Here is a 19265-nt window from a genome sequence, read left to right as displayed (position 1 = left end):
AATTTGGCTCAGATGTAGTATTCAGTCTGGTGAACAATTCTACGGAGAGGATCAAAAATATTTTGTCCAATATGGTTACCATAGAGGTCATCGAACTTTATACAGGAAAAAAACTCAAAGTATAGTTTGACCTATCTGTGATGTACGGTTCTCAAGTTATAAGCAAAAAGGTCAAAGGTCAAGGTTTGAACTCTACGGGCTCAAATTTGAAAACTTGGTCAGATTGTTGTCAAAATGGTCTCAAATTCTTCCTCTCGTCATAATAATTCATAATAAGATAGATTTCACATATCTAGGAAGTTTGCTTCCCAAGGTTACACCTAAAAATTGGACAGTCAATAGGTCTATATATGGAGCTTTATGGTTTTGACCTATTTGCCTGTGCAACCTTGGGAAGCAAACTTCCTATATATGTAAATCCTATCCTACTATGGAATAGTATGCTGAGAGGAACAATTTGAGACCATTTTTGATAACAATCGGAGCAAGTTTTCAAATTTGAGCCCTGTAGAGGTCAAACCTGGACATTTGACCTTTTTGCTTATAACTTGAGAACCGTACATCACAGATAGGTCAAACTATACTTTTTCTGGATCCTTGTGACCTGGGGAACACGTTGGCATGGTTTGTAACTAAATTTGAACAACTTTAAATTTTTTCCTTGTATAAAGTTCGATGACCTCTATGGTGGCCATATTGGACAAAATATTTTTGGCCCTCCCCCTAGAATTGTTTACCAGACTGAATACTACATCTGAGCCAAATTTCACACTTTTCACAACAATTTAACAATTTTTTTGCTGATTCACCATTATGCAGCACTAAAAGAGTCCCCTCTATGTGAAGATTACAAAATATAATGCATTATTAAAACAGCACTAAAATATGCCACAATTGAAGTGTCATTTTCCCCTCTACATTGACACCATGTATCGAAATTGACAAACTTCTGACCATGTGATAAAAGTACAATTAAAAAAACCTTGACACTTGTGCCCTTGAACTTCACTGGAAGAGGTGTGAAGTAATGATAATGACAACTCTTTTGTATCTAATGAATGGATCACATAATCCTTTGCAAATGTAGCAAAAATTAAAAAGGTGTAATTTTTCAAAATTGATCTCTCTCTCTCAATGGTTAGAATTCTATCAATTAAGATCAGCATGTCACAAACTTCGTGTCGATGTAGAGGAAATATTCCAAATTTCCATCGTGATACAATTTTAAAACGTATAAACAGTGTTTTAAGAAGGTTATTTTTACCTTCAATATTCTGTACACTTTCTTTTTGTGCCAGTTACACCTAAACATGCTAGCTAAACATGCAAACAACCGTAGCAGCAACACATACAATTTGCCTTCGCTTTCCAAGTTTCTTTATACTTTGTTTATTTTGGTCAAAAGTTGAGCAACTTAGTGTCTTTGGCAACTGTTCCATCATCAATGTCTAGTAGCACTTCGCTGCATAAAGTGCAACATGCTCTGTGTCCCCTTCTTATATTCTAGGTTGAACACATAGTAGGAACACATCAAAAGCAAAAATGCTCTGCTCAGGGACTTGGTATGACAAACTGCATTACCTTCAACTTTAATAGTGTATATCATGTCTGCATTCAAGATGTCAGTAAGCGAGCCTTCCCAGCAAATGTGAGCACCAGGACTTTGGTCATCCTCATTCAGCGGTCTGTAAAACATTGCTGCCTTTTCATTGACATAAAATGGTATAGTCAAAGTGCAACACTCTTTGTAAGATCTGTGAAGGACAAAATAACAAAGAGGAAAAATAATAAAAAATAGTGATGGCGATAGCGATGAGGAGGTAGCTAACACATGTGGCAAAAACAAGAGTTGCATCCCATGAGTTCGGTTCCTATATAGAGGTCATTCTTTTTTTGATTACATTCAGTCTACTCTGAAGTACAAAGTACCGATGCAGACGAATACATTAATTGTGCCGACTTTGAAGGCATGCATACCTGCAGCAGAATTGCAGCACTGTGCACTGTTTACGCCAAGACGCGTTGTCACTTTGTACTTTAGAGCGGACAAACTGCAGCAGCTTTCTTATGTGTAAATTCTGTTCAACATTGTAACCATTGAGGTCTATATAATACTGCACAGTTCTATACAAAATGGTATGCATCATGCTCATCTTGAGGTCAATAACTAAGCTCACCCTTACGAAAATGCAAGCAATGAAAAATGTGTGCGACAGCATGCAGCACGCGTGCGGCCGTGTGCAGCACACGTGCAGATGTGTGCAGCATGCAAGCAAGGCCTGCATGCTGGTAGCGTGTTCATGTGTGCGAACCAGCTGTGTGCATGCAGGCACCGCACACAAATATCCACCGCGCACACAATTTGCTTGCAGAACCTGCGTGCAGACTACCAATCTGTACGCAAATTACGCGGCAGACTACACTTGTGTGTGGGACTGTAGGACTGCATGCAAATTGCACGCATCTTGCATGCAGCACGCATATTGCTGCACGCATGCAGGATTTCCAGATCACAAGCGGATCGATTGCTGCAGCATGCAGGGTTTTCAGATCACAAAGTTAGAATGCTGCACGCATACAGGGTTTCCAGAAGCAGTAAAGTTAAAATGCTGCATGCATGAAGGATTTTCAATGACTAATTCACCTTTACACAACTGACATCAAGTCACAATTTGGCAATGATCTAGAAGTGAAAATATTTAAATGTTTACAATGAATAAATAAGTTAGCCTTCGGACCAAAATTTTCTAAGTATTTTAAAGCCTTCAGACCAAGAAATTTTTGGCAGGCCAACAGGGGAGGGGGGCAAGCATTTTTTGGCAGGTCTAGAGGGGAGGGCAAGCAAATTCCTGTTTCGATAGTTGGCATTTTAATTTTGGGCCAATGTTGGAATGCCATTCCTGTTTTGATAGTTGGCATTGAAACACTGGGCCAATGTTGGAATGCCATTCCTGTTTCGATAGTTGGCATTGCAACATTAGGCCGATGTTGGAATGTCATTCCTGTTTCGAAAGTTGACATTGCAACATTGGGCCAATGTTGGAATTCCATTCCTGTTTCAATAGTAGGCATTGCATCATTGGCCCAATGTTGGAATACTGTTTCCTTTTCGATAGTTGGCATTGCAATATTGGGCCAATGTTGGTATGCCATTCATGAATCAACAGTTAAATTGGCACTGCAAAAAATCAAAACAAAATTCAACATTTTTATAGTGAATGTTATCAATATTCACAGTAAATTTGATCAATATTCATAAAATGTTGCACTTTGGCCGGTTTAGTCATCAAAATATTGGTTATATTAACTTAAAACACTTACATGTAATCAAATGTGTATACCCCAATAGCTCAAATGGTAAAGCATCAGACTCCCATGCAGAAGGTCCCAGGTTCAAAATCAGGTAGGTCAAGTTAGATAAGTGACTTGTATAAAATTAAGCTAGGCAATTTTAGTTCATTGTGAAATGGATAGCCAGGTTATGTAAGACTAATTGTAAGGACAGTATACACTGTTAACCATTATTTTTGATTTTTTTTTTCATGATTTTGTCTCGCATATTATATGGCCAGTACGTGCTGCACGCATGCAGTGCACGCTAATGGATTTGCATGCTGCATGCAAACTGCACAAGCTCATGACCTGCACGCATGCAGCAAGCATCTGCACGCTTCCCTGCATGCGTGCCTCGTTCCAAATATACGCATCCGCACGCTACCAACTGCCCGCGTGCTGCATGCGGTGCGGCACGCGTGCTGCTTGCATGCTGCATGTGTTCAAAAACTGTGTGCCATTTTCGTAAGGGCAATGTTTAATTTATTTAGGATGGGGTGCGAATCCTGCCACAAAAAACTTTTTTCATTGGATCTATTTTGGAACTGGATCTCAGAATAACCTCAATAAACAAATTTATTAATATTCACACATTCCCAATGTCAGGCTATGGGAGCCATCCCTGCCCACTTGATATTAGTTTGTTCATAAAAAACAAATTACAATGGTTTGTAATTATAACAGTGGACTAACTTTACCGTGAGTAATCTAAAACCCGGTTTACATTAAGCACAATGCTGGAATCAACAGAGGCTGATCAAAGCTATAACTTGCTACTGTTACAGCACTGAACGCATATTGCCTCATTCAACCAAGATTAAAATTGTTTCTTCAATGCAGCTAATAAGTTTCATTCAACAAGGGTAAATTTGTAACAAGGGTGTTCAGTGAAGCTATATTTTTAAAACACACAATAACAAAGCATATCATTATCAACCTTCCAAAATTTTCTTGTGTGCATGCCAAATGATCTTAATTAAGTGCAGTGTGAACGCATGCTTTGCCAAAGATTAACTTTGATGAATTAAGCAATGTGTGTAATGTGAACAGGGTCTAGGACCGGGTCTAGGACTAGGTCTTTAGTCCTGGAAAAAATCTTAAACTGCTGGTTGCCCCCAAAAAAGGTTACATGTAGATTTCTAAAAATCAACTCTGTCATTTTCACAAAATAATCTGTAATATGTAAATGCCATGGGCATAGCAAGCACAAAAAGTCTGCATTCTCACATTCCTAGGCAAGTTGTTTATTCAAATTACATGCAAATAGTGTTCACTGAGCACTGTTATTCATAGGCGGGGATATTGAATACAGCTAGCCAGAGCATGGTGGAGATATTATATTCTACTGACAAAAGAATAAAACTCCCTCAATTGTATAATTTATTTGGGTGTCAATGTTTCTTTGTTCAATAAGTTCCAACAAGGAAAAATGAGATTAAAAACTTAAATTTGCCAGTTGAAAACTCACATGCAGATAGAAGTAACATGAATAAATAATATGCATCAAAAGCAGGCCTGTTCATTTCACACTGTTTATATACCACGGCTCCTTTTTTACATGTAACCCTTTTTTGGGACACCTGGTACATTTATGGTCACAGCTCAAAACTTAGTCCAGGACTTATTGCTGTGAATGCAGACAAAAGCGTTTATTGGCTGGGTGTATGCATGTATATACTTACAGATCTTCTCAGCATCTTCTGCAGCTGCCACTCTCTTCCTGAGCTCTTGAACATCATTACCTTCTTTTTTGACCGGCTTCATCTGAAGAATCTTTTTAGAGTAGATTTCCAAGTTTTGGTTGAATTTTACTTCAGTGTCCGCTTCTGTGAGGCTATTCATCTCACGGATAATCTTAGTGAAAAAAGAAAGAGAATAAACTGTAAATTTAAACATTCCATACTTGGTTTAGCCATTTTTAGGGTCCTGCATTTTAAGTGGTGCAAAAAGATTTATCAACAAAGGTAAGGCTATATGCATGCTCACCTCACCTGTACACTTAACAGTAACACAATGCCACAATTAATTTGACAATGTTGATTAACAATGATGTCATAAGTCATCATTTCACTCAGTTCATTAGGCAGCTCATGGAGATGCAAGGTTTTGAAACAATGGCGACAACATGTATTACACCTGTATTTTGAAGGAAAAAACCCCATAAAATGGTTGCTTGTTGCAGAATAAGATTACTAATTAGTGTCATCCAAACACTAATGTTCATACTTTGTGAGGGTGGGTCGAGGGGGTTAATATGTTAATATTTTCAAACAGGATTTTCACATACATTTTGACACACAAAACTTTCTTGATCCGAGGGGGAATCCAACACGGTCACCTCCAGGATGGGTAATGCTGCCATACACAAAAACTTCATCACATACCATTCTACTAATGGGTAATCTTGCATGACATACATTTGGCAAAGACTATCATGACTCAGGACCCCCCAATCGGTTATTCCCAAGTCAGCTCATGCAGCTGAACAGAAAAACTTGATTATAAATATACCCTCCACCGTCGTCGCACATTATACCACTTCAATGACATATAACTGCATGTAAACACTAGAGAAAATACCTGCCTAAAGCTGAAGCTGAGTGACAGGTAATCATGCATGCTGAAAGGAGCATATAAAATAACAGAGTATAAACTGACCAATAGATACCAGTTGTAGTCCTACTGTATATGGCATATTGGTTGGCCCAGGGGAAAGTTAGCCCATATTTGCAAGATTATCCTTGCCTTCTCAAGGTGAAACAAACCTACTCATGTTACCCTCTGGCCATGGGCTGGCCTGGTGTCAGATCTTACCCAGGGAAAGATGGAATTCCAATATGCGCCTTTTTAAGTCTAAAATAGCATGACGCTATGCGAATGAGTGAACCATTGCGCTAGTCCGAATATGTGAACCAATGCGCTACCGAGTCTGAATATTGATTTGGACTGGAGCAGTGTTTTTCATTTTCGGACTGACATACCCCAAAGTATAGGGAATTTGTGTACTCGGACTAGCGGCGTGTGGGACTGAGCGCCAGTGAGCGGTGCACCCCGATGATCACAAATTTACTAATATTCCTATAATTTACCTCATCTTCATCAAAGAGAATTGGGTATGTAACCATCAACTCAGCAATAGGTACAAAGTCCTGTGTAATGGCTGCCCTTCTTTCTGGCAAAGTCCACTGCATTCTTTCTAGAACTTGTTCTTGCTTTCGGCGTCCTTTGTCCAGTTTGGCTTGTTGCTGCATGAACTCCACATAAGATTTGATTGTTTGGTCATCATCTGCTTCCCTTCGAGAAGGAGCAAAGTTTTTCACTCCCCAAAAATTTTTTGAAGGAGTAGCTGAAGGAGAATCACTGTTTTCCATCTTTTTCTTCTTGTTCTTCACACATGGGACATGGCTGTCTGTTCTCTTACGAGTGTTCTTGAACTTGTCTCTCAAGCGCTTGTGCAACAATGCCTGAATCATAACATTAGACAAAATTAAATTCTTGACAGCTGAATCAACTCAAATTATGATAGATACTGCTTTTTTATTACTTTCTTGGAGAAACAGAATCAGATTTTACTAGCTTGCACTGCCCTAGCAACACAAGGCTAGCACAGCACAGCACATTGCTGACTTCAAAGCTATACTGACCCATGACAGTGAAACACTAGGCCCTAAAACCCATGATATCACCAATACTTAATACATCACTATAGGGTATGTGAATGGGCACAATCAAAACAAAAAGAAGTTAAAGTGCGAACAATTTGTTTAAACTCATTTAAATTTACACCACCAATATTATTCAGACTCCTCCAAAATATCTTGTAAATGGCTAATTTAGCATGATTCTGTCATCTTTTTTCCCTTCATCTACTCCCTTTGGTTATACCACCTTCCAATCCAAGACATTAAAACACAAACAGTGTTCATGTATTCATATAAGCTTGATTATTTTAATTTTCAAATACATTTTCCAACTTGAAATTAATTTTGTTTTAAGATACGGAAAACTGAAGATTTTACAAAGTCAATCACACATAGTAAAATAATACATTTCATAGTGTACCCTGTTACAAAATTAGATTACTGAAAAATTTCATATTGTTTGATAATTCATTAAAAAATGAAGATAGCACCAAAATTTATTATTTTTTAAAATATTACCCTGATTTTGGTACATATAGATTCCTTGAAATGTATAAATGTCTAAGCTTTCAGAAAATGTATACTTTTGTATGTGTTAGATCATTTTTCCATGGTTATATACATAGATTTCTAGCTACATGTATATCAATTTGAAGTGAAACTGATGAGGACAAATTTGGTGTTTGTAACACAAATTGGTACTACCATAGCAACAGTGAGCATGAGCACTCCACTCATATCCACAGACCATTTTGATCTTGGAGCTTATCACTGAATTAATTAAACCATCAAATATACAATGTAGATAAAATCTTGACATAAATATCAGCTGTCAATTGCCACTCAGCACTCACATCGATGTAGCTACAACTAGGATTAATACATAGAACACCTTGATTAAATTAATTAAATTAATTGTATTCCTTGATTTTGGTGATGATTGTTTTCATTACCTTTGCTCCATCAATATGAAGTCCTTCTCGCAACTTAGGGAAATTTCTTAACAACCCATCTGCTATCATGTCATATTGGAAGGCTGACAAGTAACTGAAATAAAGATGCAGTTAAGAAGACAGTGTTTAATACAATTTGGGACATGCAGCTGAACACTTCTTTGCCCCAACAATTATCCATGTAATTAACATAATTTACACATGATCATCACAAACTTTATAAAGGTTAGCGTTCTGTAAAATTCCCTTGTCATATACTCATTGTCATTTGTCATTAACATATAATGTACCCAGTCTCCTTAGAAATTCAATTTTTTTCAAAGAAAAGAAGTGCTACTGTAAAGTCCATCTATACAATTATCCTAAATGCAAAGATAATTTTGTATCTACACCGGTTTGCTAATGATACTGCTCATTGTGCATTAATCATTGCAGCCAATGATGGTTTCTAAAGCAAAATGACCTTGATCAGTACCAAAAAGGCAAAAACTGGGTTTAGTCCATGCCCAAAAGGTAGATCCACCTTTTATCTTGCAATTTTTATCCTGCATCTTTACTATACCTTTAATATATCCCTCCGCATGTTATGAGACCCGCCTATTTGTTGCCAATCTATTTGAGGTGTCCAAAATGAATTGCAGTAAAACATTGCCACAATAGAGGCAAATAATTATACTTTATACTTGTCTTTTTTCTACTCATAAAAAGAAATCATGAGTTTGAAATTTATTCTCATGCTGATCACAAAAAGTGTCACAATATTAAAAACAATAACTAAGGTGAACAAGGATGCACATTTCATATAGGCACAATTTAGTCATTGTGTGACTTACTAGGTATGGTACTGCCCTGTTATGTCATCATACACACAGTCCAATACTTCTGATCTCTCCTTTTGGTTCAGCCTTATGGTTCGCATTTTTCAAGCAGCTTGGGAGGGAAGAGCTGAGGGATACAACATATGGTATTGGTATTGGTAGCTGCATACTACTACATGTACTTGATGTGGTGGAAAAGGAAGCAGTTGAAGAAGTCGATGCCACGGATGCCAGATCATCCAGATCGCTTGTATCCACAGGTAGCGTATCTGGGATGCTTGTCTCATCTGCCGATTCTTCGATTTGCATTGTGCTGAAAAGAAACAATAACAGTACGGGTACCATGAATATCAACAGAATAATTTGGTAACTTTATTTAGCTATCAATATGGCCAGGCTTACACAATTCTTGGTGTGTTCACATACATGAAATGTTAGTCATTAATTCAAGGTCGTAGAATCATCAAAATCATGTCTAGAAACACACATCTAAAGTTCAGCCTGTAATATAAAGTACAGGTTTTGTTGAAAAAAAGCATGACCACTTGTTTGTATTATACGCATCACCATCGAACATATGTTATCTAACTCAACAAACATTTGTCCACATCTTTCTCTCTCCCTCAAGGTTACTGACTTCATTATTTTATGTCCCTTTGTTTTCTTTGGTGGAAACTTATTCCTTACCTTCTGCTTCAATGTGTTTCTATGGACCCATCCCATACATGTACTAAGTTACCAACAAAATGAACATGCATTCTATGGATATGCAAAGTGAATTTCCATTACCCATGTGCTCATTCTTAGTATAGGACAAGATGTAAACAGGGATATAAAGATGACATTCAAATTTGGTTTGGAATGTGCAGCACAAAGATAAAATCAGGTACAAGTGGCATAGCATGATTTGTAACACAGAACATCAAAGAGATGGAACTTGACTGGTCAATGTGATAAGTAACTGCTCCATATAACCACCTTGCATTCTTGATTCACTCTACATGTAGTTAAATAGCTACCATACTTTTGTAGGGATGGAGGGATAGGGAAAGCATTTTGTAAAATCCAAGTCAACTCAATACATGTTTTGCATAGTCTGTTGCATCTAGATTAATTTAATTTAATTCGTCATGATGGCAGTATCTATTTATTAAGTGATTCTAGCTGGCAAAAGAATATTAATTAGATACAAAGTGGACAGTTGCATTGACTGGGTCAAATTGCGGATAAAATACAATTTAGTATCAAAAATGGGGAGATTGATCATAATTAATATGTTGACTGTTGTGTTCAACTTACAGTTCTATTTTTCCATCGTCTGGCAGATCTTCTAGTTTTGAGTCCACATACTCTGCATACTTAGCATTGAAGATGCGCACCTTGATCAAATCAGGATTCAACTCCATACCAAAGACTCTCTCCACCTCTGTCAGGAAGTTCTTCTTCTCCTTTACTTTCACTATCAACTTCTTCTTGCAAAATAGGACCAAATACTCAAAATCCTCATCCATCTAGATTAATCAATTGATCATAGAAAGTGTGAGCAAACTGGTTTTCTGAACCTGGCCTTAACACAGACATATATAATACTTTCTGAACTAACATGGCATGTTTAAGCTTGCTGATGAATAAATTAGCATTAGATTTACACAAAGGTAAAAATTAATTTCTAGTTGGGATGTTATACTTAAGAGTTACATAATATTTGTCACTTTCTGTAAGTTTGTACATGCCTAGAGGATGATAGTCCAGGAGATCACTTTGTTGAAGTAGACAGAACTTGCCAGTCTTTGATACTACATATGCATGATAATGCAGTGAGAATTCTTCAACCTGTAACTGATTACAAGCAAGGAATGTACACCCATTAAGAACACATGCACTGTGTATATGGCAAAATGTGTACTCATCATTGTGATATCCACTCACAACACAACTATCTGGACTATACATGGTGCCATTGATGCACACCTTTTCTGCTTGAAACACTTCAGTGCTATTACCCAGTAGTGGAATTAACAATTCACGAATTCTACTTGGGATAAGTTGAATAGGAATAACAGCACCTTTAGTTGGGCATGATGTACTTTCTCCAAGAAAATTGGGTTGCTCATGGTATCTGGCTTGATCCAGCTGATGGTGCTCTGCTAGAGTTTTACACAAGTTCTTGCGATTCTTTGTTCTGTTACTCTTTTCCTTAAAACATTGGTGCTTGCCTTCATACCGCATGGTGCAGCAATGTATAAGGGGTACAAACTTTTCGATTTGAGAAGCATAGTGCAAAGCATAGTGTTCCTTAGGTGTCACATTTGCCTCAGGATACACTCTATGATAGTTATCAAGGAAACATTCAATTTCTGACTTCATGAATTGTACATCACCAGGGTAAAATTCAGGTGCACAAATTAATTGAACTACATGGAGGAGATTGGTAACTAAAGTCCAATAATCATTGCCTTCTGGGACATAGCTTCCAACATACAATGGAAACAGCCTCAAGAGACACCACATCTGAGCAAAGGTTTGTTTCAACTTAAAATTGTAGAGAGTCTCTGAAACTAAGCATGGTTTGCTTGCTTTATCAACATCACAATATTTGAATGCAAGCATTTGAGAATTGAGGTCATCAAGGGTGAAGTACTTCTCCCTTACAAGTGACTTAATGACACGAGTAAGTACTCTCTCCACTATACCACCAAACAGATCATGTGATACACAAGATGGCAACCCATCAATCACATGATAAAATTCAAGCTTGTTTAAACAGGAGTTTCCCTTAATGCCATACAGAGAAGCAAGTGTACTATCCCTAGCTACGGCCTCACTTTGCTGAACATAGCTTTCCTTACTTCGCATTTCAAATGCTTCTTCCCTTAGATGCTCTTGCAATGAATGCTTTGTAGTTTTACAGAATCTACAAAGTCTGAAAGATGTTGAAAAGTTCTCATTGAAGCAACCTATACAATGTGATGCAAGATTGTCTCCTAGAAACATGGAAACTGTCCCATAAAAATGAAAGACTCTTCCTTGGAAAGAAACTTGGATCCCATCAGTCTCCAATATGTGCATGTCTCTCAGGAATGGTTTGAGGACTTGTTTCATAGTATATTTCTTCAGGTACTTTGATTTGCATAGAATTACAAGCTGTATAACATGAAGCTTAGACCTATGACGTGGACTTATATTGCCAAGTGTAAAATAAAAGCCAGCAAGTTTGCAGTGCTTTGCATTCCCCCGAAGAGGATTAGTAACACCAAAATCATCATAATAGAGCTGGATTTGAAGGGCATTGGGATGATTTTGAAAGAGATCATTATTTCTGAAACAAGAACCATCGCAAAATCCCTTTAAACTACCGTGTACTTCAGGTCTACAACTCAAAACTTCTGATAAAACATCTTCATGTTTCAACAGTGCTGAAAGTGTTTTCAAAATTGGAATGTACTGCATTGTCTCTGAAACATTCTGATCATCCACAGGAATGTTCTGGTCATCCACATGAATATCCTGGTCATCCACATGAATATCCTGGTCATCCACATGAATATCCTGGTCATCCACATGAATGTCCTGGTCATCCAATGTTAATGTTACCTGAACTGGTTGTATGAATTCAAACACTTCCTTAACATACTTGTCAAGTTTGTAAGAAGACTTAAACTCACTGAAAGAATATAATGATTCAGGAAGTTGTTCCAATTCTGTTTGTAGTGATGGAGAGCACTGAATGTTATTTTTTCAAGATCATTTTGCACTGCTTGTAAGATTGCTTGCTTTTCCATCTTGAGTACTGTTTCCATTTCTTGAGCTACAAAAGCGCATGTTGATTTAGCAACAAGATGACCCTCTCGTAATGTGAGTAAGAAATTGGCTACATATTTGGTAAGGTTAACAGGATTAAGCTCTACAACATCCCTTTCATTATTGTTGTCTTCATTTTCTAATGCTTCAAATTCATTTTCAGGCTGCTGTGGTCCTATTTCAACCCCTTCAACCATGTTTTCCACCTCAATGTCTGCATTATTTATGTTGCTCTCTCTATAGAACTCTGGGTGCTTTCTTTGCATGTGCCTTTTCAATGAATCTACAACTTTATAAACGCGTTGACAATTATCTGTCCCACATGTTATTTGAAAATTTGGTTCAGATGCATGAAAAAATTTGTAATGGTTGAGCAGTTTTATAAGTTGTCTGCAAGTGTATGGGCATCGTGTACAGCTGAAAATATTTACAACATCCATTCCTCAAAAGACTATAGCATCAATTACTGATACAAATACATAATGTATAAAACAAAATCTAAAGTACTGCTTTACCTTCTCAACTGGTGCTTGGTGACTATATGCAATGTTTTTGTGCTGCAAGAGGGAGAGAGAGAGAGTTAAAAGAAAAGTTACATTTAATATTCTTTACTTTCTGGAATAGAGAACTAAGCAAATAATGAGTTTGTTTTTGTGACTCATGCATTTTGCACAGTCAAAGGTATTAGATGACCATTGACCTTTCTGATAATGAATAGGTCCAAGGCGTGCACTTTTAATCTTAACAGTTTGTAATGGTCAGGGGAATAACTTGCAGTATTTTAAGACAATTAAAAAAAATGGAGAGGGTGGGGTGGGTGCATAGACAATGGGAGACTACAACTCCCTGTGTGTGGTGAAGTCATAGCTTTCATAGCAATAACAAATTCCAGACGCTAACAATTCCCCTCTATGTTTCAGATGGAGATTTTTGAATACCAGTGACATCCAATACATAAAAAAATATTTCGTATAGCCCCCTCTCAAAAACTAGACCATTGCATACATACTTGCTCAATTAGCATTTTGTGCAATTTTTATTACACAATTCGATGCTGTTCTTTTTTATGAAAATTTTCATTTTACAAGTCTATGGAGATTAATATTAGAGATGGAAAGGGCGCTGTAGCCTCATTTTAGGCCGTTTTAGGCACTTAAATGCTCATAAAAAAAGAACCGCATCGAATTGTGTATCAAAATTTGCATCAAATGCTACTGGAGCAAGTACAAATATAATTAAATACTTCTGGAGAGGGGGCTATAGCTAAAACAAAAAATGTCCTATACCTTTTATTAGGTATAACCATTAAATGGTTATGAAACAAAGGTGTCGTGTCGCGTCTTAACGCCAACGTAGACACACACAAACTTGCCGCGTATACCTTGTGTGCTCCTTGGCGCATTAGGGTTTATTGTCAATGTGCACAGCAGAAGTTTCCCATTTTCCCAATATCCCATGGCAACCTGGCTTCACGAGCGTGCATGGGAGGAATGCCGTGTTGTAAGTCTCCCACTCTATTGTCTCTGGGTGGGTGTCAAAATGCTGTCTTACTAATTTTATTTTGTATAGTGATGGACTATCATGTTGATGTCTCAGATAACTAGGGGAAAATTAATATGATAGAGCTTGTTCTCATGAGTGATTTACTGATTTGATACCATTTTTACTAAAATCGGCCAAAAATTGAGTCAGAGCAGGCCAAAAAAGATGTGGGGCACAAAATCTAGCCCTTCTTACCTTCGCATTTAATGGCAAAGTTTTGGTTAATGTATTGCTGAACATGTAAAATTACGACAGGAGATGAAGTATCTAATAAAAGCAAAGAAGCTTTCTTCGAAAAAGAATATGTAATAAATGTCCTCACAGTTTGTGCTCCAGTACTCAATTTTCATAATATCACAAAGATCTGTTAATATTTCAGCCTCATGAGGATCACCACAAAGAACCAATCCTAATGGCTGTTGCATGTCCATCATGGGCCAACTGACTTCCAATGGTTTATTTCTGTAATTAAACCAAATGTTTCTAGATTTTATGTTGACTAGAACAATACACATTAGAAAGCGTGGAGCACAGGCCCAAAAATGTCAGTATGCAATACAATGAAAAAATGTTGTTCCCTTCAATACGCACACAGTTCATCAGGAAACACATTTCAAGTCTGTGATAGTCCAATCTTGAAATGTTAAGTGCATACTAAAACTTTGTATTCAAGTTTACCACATACCCATAGAACAGTGTAGTACATGTCACTTGCATTTATTTATTTATATTTGTTTGTTTGTTTGTTTTAAAAGATAAAACCATGCTAAGATAGCTCATTTTGCAAAAGCTTTAAGGGAAGCTTTAATCAACTCTTCGAGTGCTATACAGGAGAGCATTAAGAGAGTATTTTTACTGTACTGTATATATGTGGTCATCATTGTTACACCAAAGGTAGGTGAGCAATAAAGAGCTCTCCTCAGCTTTATTTGAGAGGAGTGATGGGCGGCTATCGCTCAAGCTCTCCTCATACGGCAAAGTCTGGACCCCGGTCTGGACAATTCAGACAAGCATACTTTTCCTCAAATTGCCATTTGTAGGCATACATACATGATTGACCCCAAAGCTAAATGATTCTCTTTTCAATGAAATAATTTCAGATGATTTATTACATTTCAAACATTACATTTACCCATGAACATGTCTAGTTTTGGCCTTAGGGCTAGCTTTAATATGCTCCAGCTCTGGAGCATTTTGACACATTTTTTTTTTCAATTCGCCAAAATTGAGGCTCTGCAGGGGGGGCAAAATCCTACCACCTGTTCTACTTTTAGTGAATTTTAATTATTTTAGACATTGTTTTCTTTAAGACTTTTGGCCAATTCAGCCCCCAAGATGGTGCCCAGGGCACATGCCTCCACCTGCCCGCTATGCTACTGACTGAAAACCATGGCATGTTTTTTCACCATTTTCTGTGAATTTGAACCACAAATAAGCTGAACAATAACAAAAATCGCTGAAATCAGCTAAAACACTGACAATTTTCATGCTTGTAATAGTAAAAAAGTACCACTTTTCCAAAAAGACCTTACAAATTAAAAAAATGGTGAAAACATATACCCTCCACCCCAATGCTTTTCGGAATGCATTTCCGACGCAGGTGCGTTGCAGGTCATGTGGTGAGTGACCCCCCCATCCACCCACCCCGTCCACGGACCATGCAGGCACTGATCAGTGACAGTGAAGAGTGCATGCTCATGAACCTGTGCTGCATCCATGTCATGCCATGTCATCGAACTAACATGCTAATCACATTATGTAGACGTGCTTGTGGGACCTACATGTACCACTACATGACTACATGCAGTATAAATCATTTACTGTAGCCGTAATTCATAATTGGTTTATATACATGTACGGTATGCATGATGAGTGACACTCACTTTTTTCACACCGTAAGCGTGATTTTCGGCTAGATTCTTGAGCAACATAGGCTATACTTAATATGTACCGTACGTACAGGACCAAAGCGTGTAAACAAATAAAAAACAAAAACAAATAATTGACAATATAATTATATTCTTACCCAAATAGAATGTCAGTAAACTGGCGACGTCCGGCGTGGTTGAATTTCACGCGGGATATTGATGTCACGGTCCACATTGCGCATGCGTAAATACAGCCTGACGCCTTCCAGAGTCGGCAGCAGTTCCAGACCCTAGTCGCACGTGTCTGTCGTTTGTGCTGACTCTGACATGCGACTAATCCACGCCCTTGCTGGAGACGAAATGAAATCAGGTAGGCCCTAGACTCTACATGTAGGCCTATCGGTGATTTGGTCCTACCACTTTCGTGTCCATGTCAGGCGTGCCCAGGCTCGCCCGGGTGGCTGGCTTTTGACCTCATGAATGATGCGGATCTTGACGCCCGCGCCCATTCTCACCTAGTTCTTGTTTGACCCCTTAGTGTAGCCACCCCCACCCCACGTAGGCCTACTTTGAAGCTCTTTGAATTTGACACTGTTTGGAGTCAACGTAGCCTATATAGGCCTAGGCCTATCATACCAAAGCTGCATTGGCCTAATCTTGCTGTGGCTGGGTCAGATAATTTAATGCTTGACACTTTCACATAGGCCCTACCTGTAAGCCTATGCCAAACAAACTGTCGAGAGTCGAATGACTCTTTTATGTCTGTAGGCCTACTGTGATCAAGGCCATTAATGGAGTCAACTTGACACCGATTTCTTTTCTCTGTGTTCTATAGGCCTATGTGGAGACGCATAAGCAGTATGCCTAACCTACTCTCTGTAATGGGTCAGCGCGGGATCCGGGACTCCTCTGAAGAAGAGACTCTGACCCCATATGCGTAGGGCCTATGTCTTTAGATTATAAATGTGAGTCAATTCGGACTCTCCTCAATATGCTTTGTATTGGCCCGCCAAAAACATTTAGGGCCTACCGTATATCTTGACTCTCTCACATATAGGTCTAGGCTTGGCACTGTCATAGGCTTATATACCGGTACTCAAATAGCTGGAGAAGCTAGATAGGCCTACAGTCGAACTGACTTTTTAATGGCTGCATTGGGACTCTCTTTAGTACTCTGGTACTTCGGATCTAGTCATTCTAGTAGTCGAGTCAACGTGACACCGTTATTTTTTCGGTGTGTAGGCCTACTCTTTTTTACGGAGTCACATTTAAGACGTTTATGCAGTAGGCCTACTCTTCACATTAGTCACAGGGACTCCTCGGAGGAGACACCTTGAACCGGACCCCCCTATTTAACAGTTGCATAACCTTATAAAGGGAGTCAGTTAGACTCTCATCTGTACTTTGTATTGACCCCTTTTGTTTTGGTATCTGCATAAATTTGACTCCGTAGACAAGTCATATTGACCCTCCAAAAGAGTTATTTTGACTCTCCCAGATACATGTATGCGGTACTTGACACTTTCATATGCTCAAATAAGCCTAGCTGGAGAAACTACCTAGAGTCGAACCAACTCTTTAATGGACAGTTGGACACATCAGGACTCTGTATAAAACTCTGGCATTTCGGACCCCCTAGTCAAGTCAACTTGACACCTTTATTTTTTCTGTGAGTAAGATCATGTGGAGTTGCATAAGCAGTAGGCCTATTCTCTGTGTTGAGTCAGCGGAACTCGTTTTAAGAAGAGACTCTGACCACATATATGCGCAGAGCCTATATGCCTATATTATGCCTTATACCCTCCAAAAGCATTATCTTGACTCTCTTTGACACTATCATTATACTGAAATAGCCAGAGAAGCTAGATGTATAGTCGAACCGACTCTTCAATGGCTGAATCAGGACCATTAGCGCCAATCCGGCTTGAAATGTGGGAGGACACCCGGTCCAAATTGGGCAAAATTGTTAAAAGTGGCTGAAAAGAACAAAAAGAAAGGTGATGGACACGTCCCCTGCCCCCCCCCCACCACCACCACCATCCGGATTGAGGCCCATGCAGGACTCTCTTTAGTCCCGTACTCTGGCACTTCAGATCTAGTAGTCGAGTCAACGTGACACCTTTATTTTGTCTGTGTAGGCCTACTCTTTTATGGAGTCACATTTAACACGTTTAAGCAGTACTCTTTACATTAGTCACAGGGACTCCTCGGAGGGAGACACCTTGACCCCCCTATTTAATAGTTGCATAACCTTATAAAGGAGTCAGCTAGACTCTCATCTGTCAGTACGTTGTATTGTCCCTTTTGGTATCTGCATAAATTTGACTCCGTAGACAAGTCATATTGACCCTCCAAAAGAGTCAGAAACATACCGTTACTTGACACTTTCATATACTCAAATAGGCCTAGCTGGAGAAACTACCTAGAGTCGAACCAACTCTTCAAATTAATGGACACATCAGGACTCTTTATAAAACTCTGACATTTCGGAACCCTTAAATGTGAGTCAGTTCGGACTCTCCTCAATATGCTTTGTATTGACCCTCCAAAAGCATTATCTTGACTCTCTCACATATAGGCTTGGCACTCATATTTTACTCAATTAGCTGGAGAAGCTAGACAGTCGACAGGGTCGAACGGACTCTTTAATGGCTGCATCAGGACTCTCTTTAGTATTCTGGTAGATCTAGTAGTCGAGTCAACGCGACACTTTTATTTTTTTGGTGTGAACTCTTTTACGGAGTCACATAGCCTTCACATTAACACGTTTAAGCAGTACTCTTTACATTAGTCACATGGACTCCTCTGAGGGAGACACCTTGACCCGATTTAATAGTTGCATAACCTTAGGATAAAAAGGGAGTCAGTTAGACTCTCGTCTGTACTTTGTATTGACCCCTTTTGGTATCTGCATAAATTTGACTCCGTAGACAAGTCATGTTGACCCTCCAAAAGAGTTATTTTGACTCTCTCAGATACACACTTGACACTTTCATATACTCAAATAGCTGGAGAAACTACTTAGAGTCGAACCAACTCTTTAATGGACACTCAGGACTCTTTACACAACTCTGGCATTTCGGACTCCTTAATTGAGTCACTTTGACACCTTTTTTTTTCTGTGTGATTAGTAAATAGTGATACAACGTCATGTGATACGAACATTTCATCTTCCTCAATGTAAATCTTAGTCATTTCGTCAGCGAGATCTTGCGAATTTTTTACATGCTGAGGGGTATTTCCTACAAGGGGGGACAGGATGTCCGGTAATGCTCGTGACGTCGCATACCCGATCGACCCCGTATAATT

General features: G+C 38.5%; 2 protein-coding genes across 2 annotated transcripts in view; both read right to left on the bottom strand.

Moving 5' to 3' along the window:
- LOC140159535 (scavenger receptor cysteine-rich domain-containing protein DMBT1-like) overlaps positions 1–19265 on the bottom strand; it is a 39439-nt gene that overhangs the window by 5091 nt on the left and 15083 nt on the right.
- LOC140159042 (uncharacterized) lies at positions 203–16226 on the bottom strand. Its single transcript, XM_072182368.1, has 8 exons — positions 16115–16226; positions 13062–13103; positions 10045–10256; positions 8761–9058; positions 7928–8021; positions 6423–6797; positions 5016–5187; positions 203–1754 (listed from the first exon to the last, which is right to left on the bottom strand). Exons 4-8 carry the CDS (start codon positions 8844–8846, stop codon positions 1729–1731), a joined length of 753 nt encoding a protein of 250 aa, XP_072038469.1. The 5' UTR covers positions 8847–9058; positions 10045–10256; positions 13062–13103; positions 16115–16226; the 3' UTR covers positions 203–1728.

Source organism: Amphiura filiformis, chromosome 8, assembly GCF_039555335.1.
Source record: "Amphiura filiformis chromosome 8, Afil_fr2py, whole genome shotgun sequence".
NCBI classification, from domain to species: Eukaryota; Metazoa; Echinodermata; class Ophiuroidea; order Amphilepidida; family Amphiuridae; genus Amphiura; species Amphiura filiformis.
Note: the sequence above shows the minus strand (reverse complement) of the source record. Positions and strands in the feature narration are given on the sequence as shown.

Excerpts from the sequence above, each read along its gene's own strand:
- LOC140159042 (XM_072182368.1), bottom strand. The coding sequence starts at position 8,846 with ATGCGAACCATAAGGCTGAACCAAAAGGAGAGATCAGAAGTATTGGAC. Across the intron at positions 5,188-6,422 it reads TTCTCTTTGATGAAGATGAG|ATTATCCGTGAGATGAATAG; the intron begins GTAAATTATAGG and ends TTTTTCACTAAG. Across the intron at positions 1,755-5,015 it reads AGAAGATGCTGAGAAGATCT|ATCTTACAAAGAGTGTTGCA; the intron begins GTAAGTATATAC and ends TGTCCTTCACAG.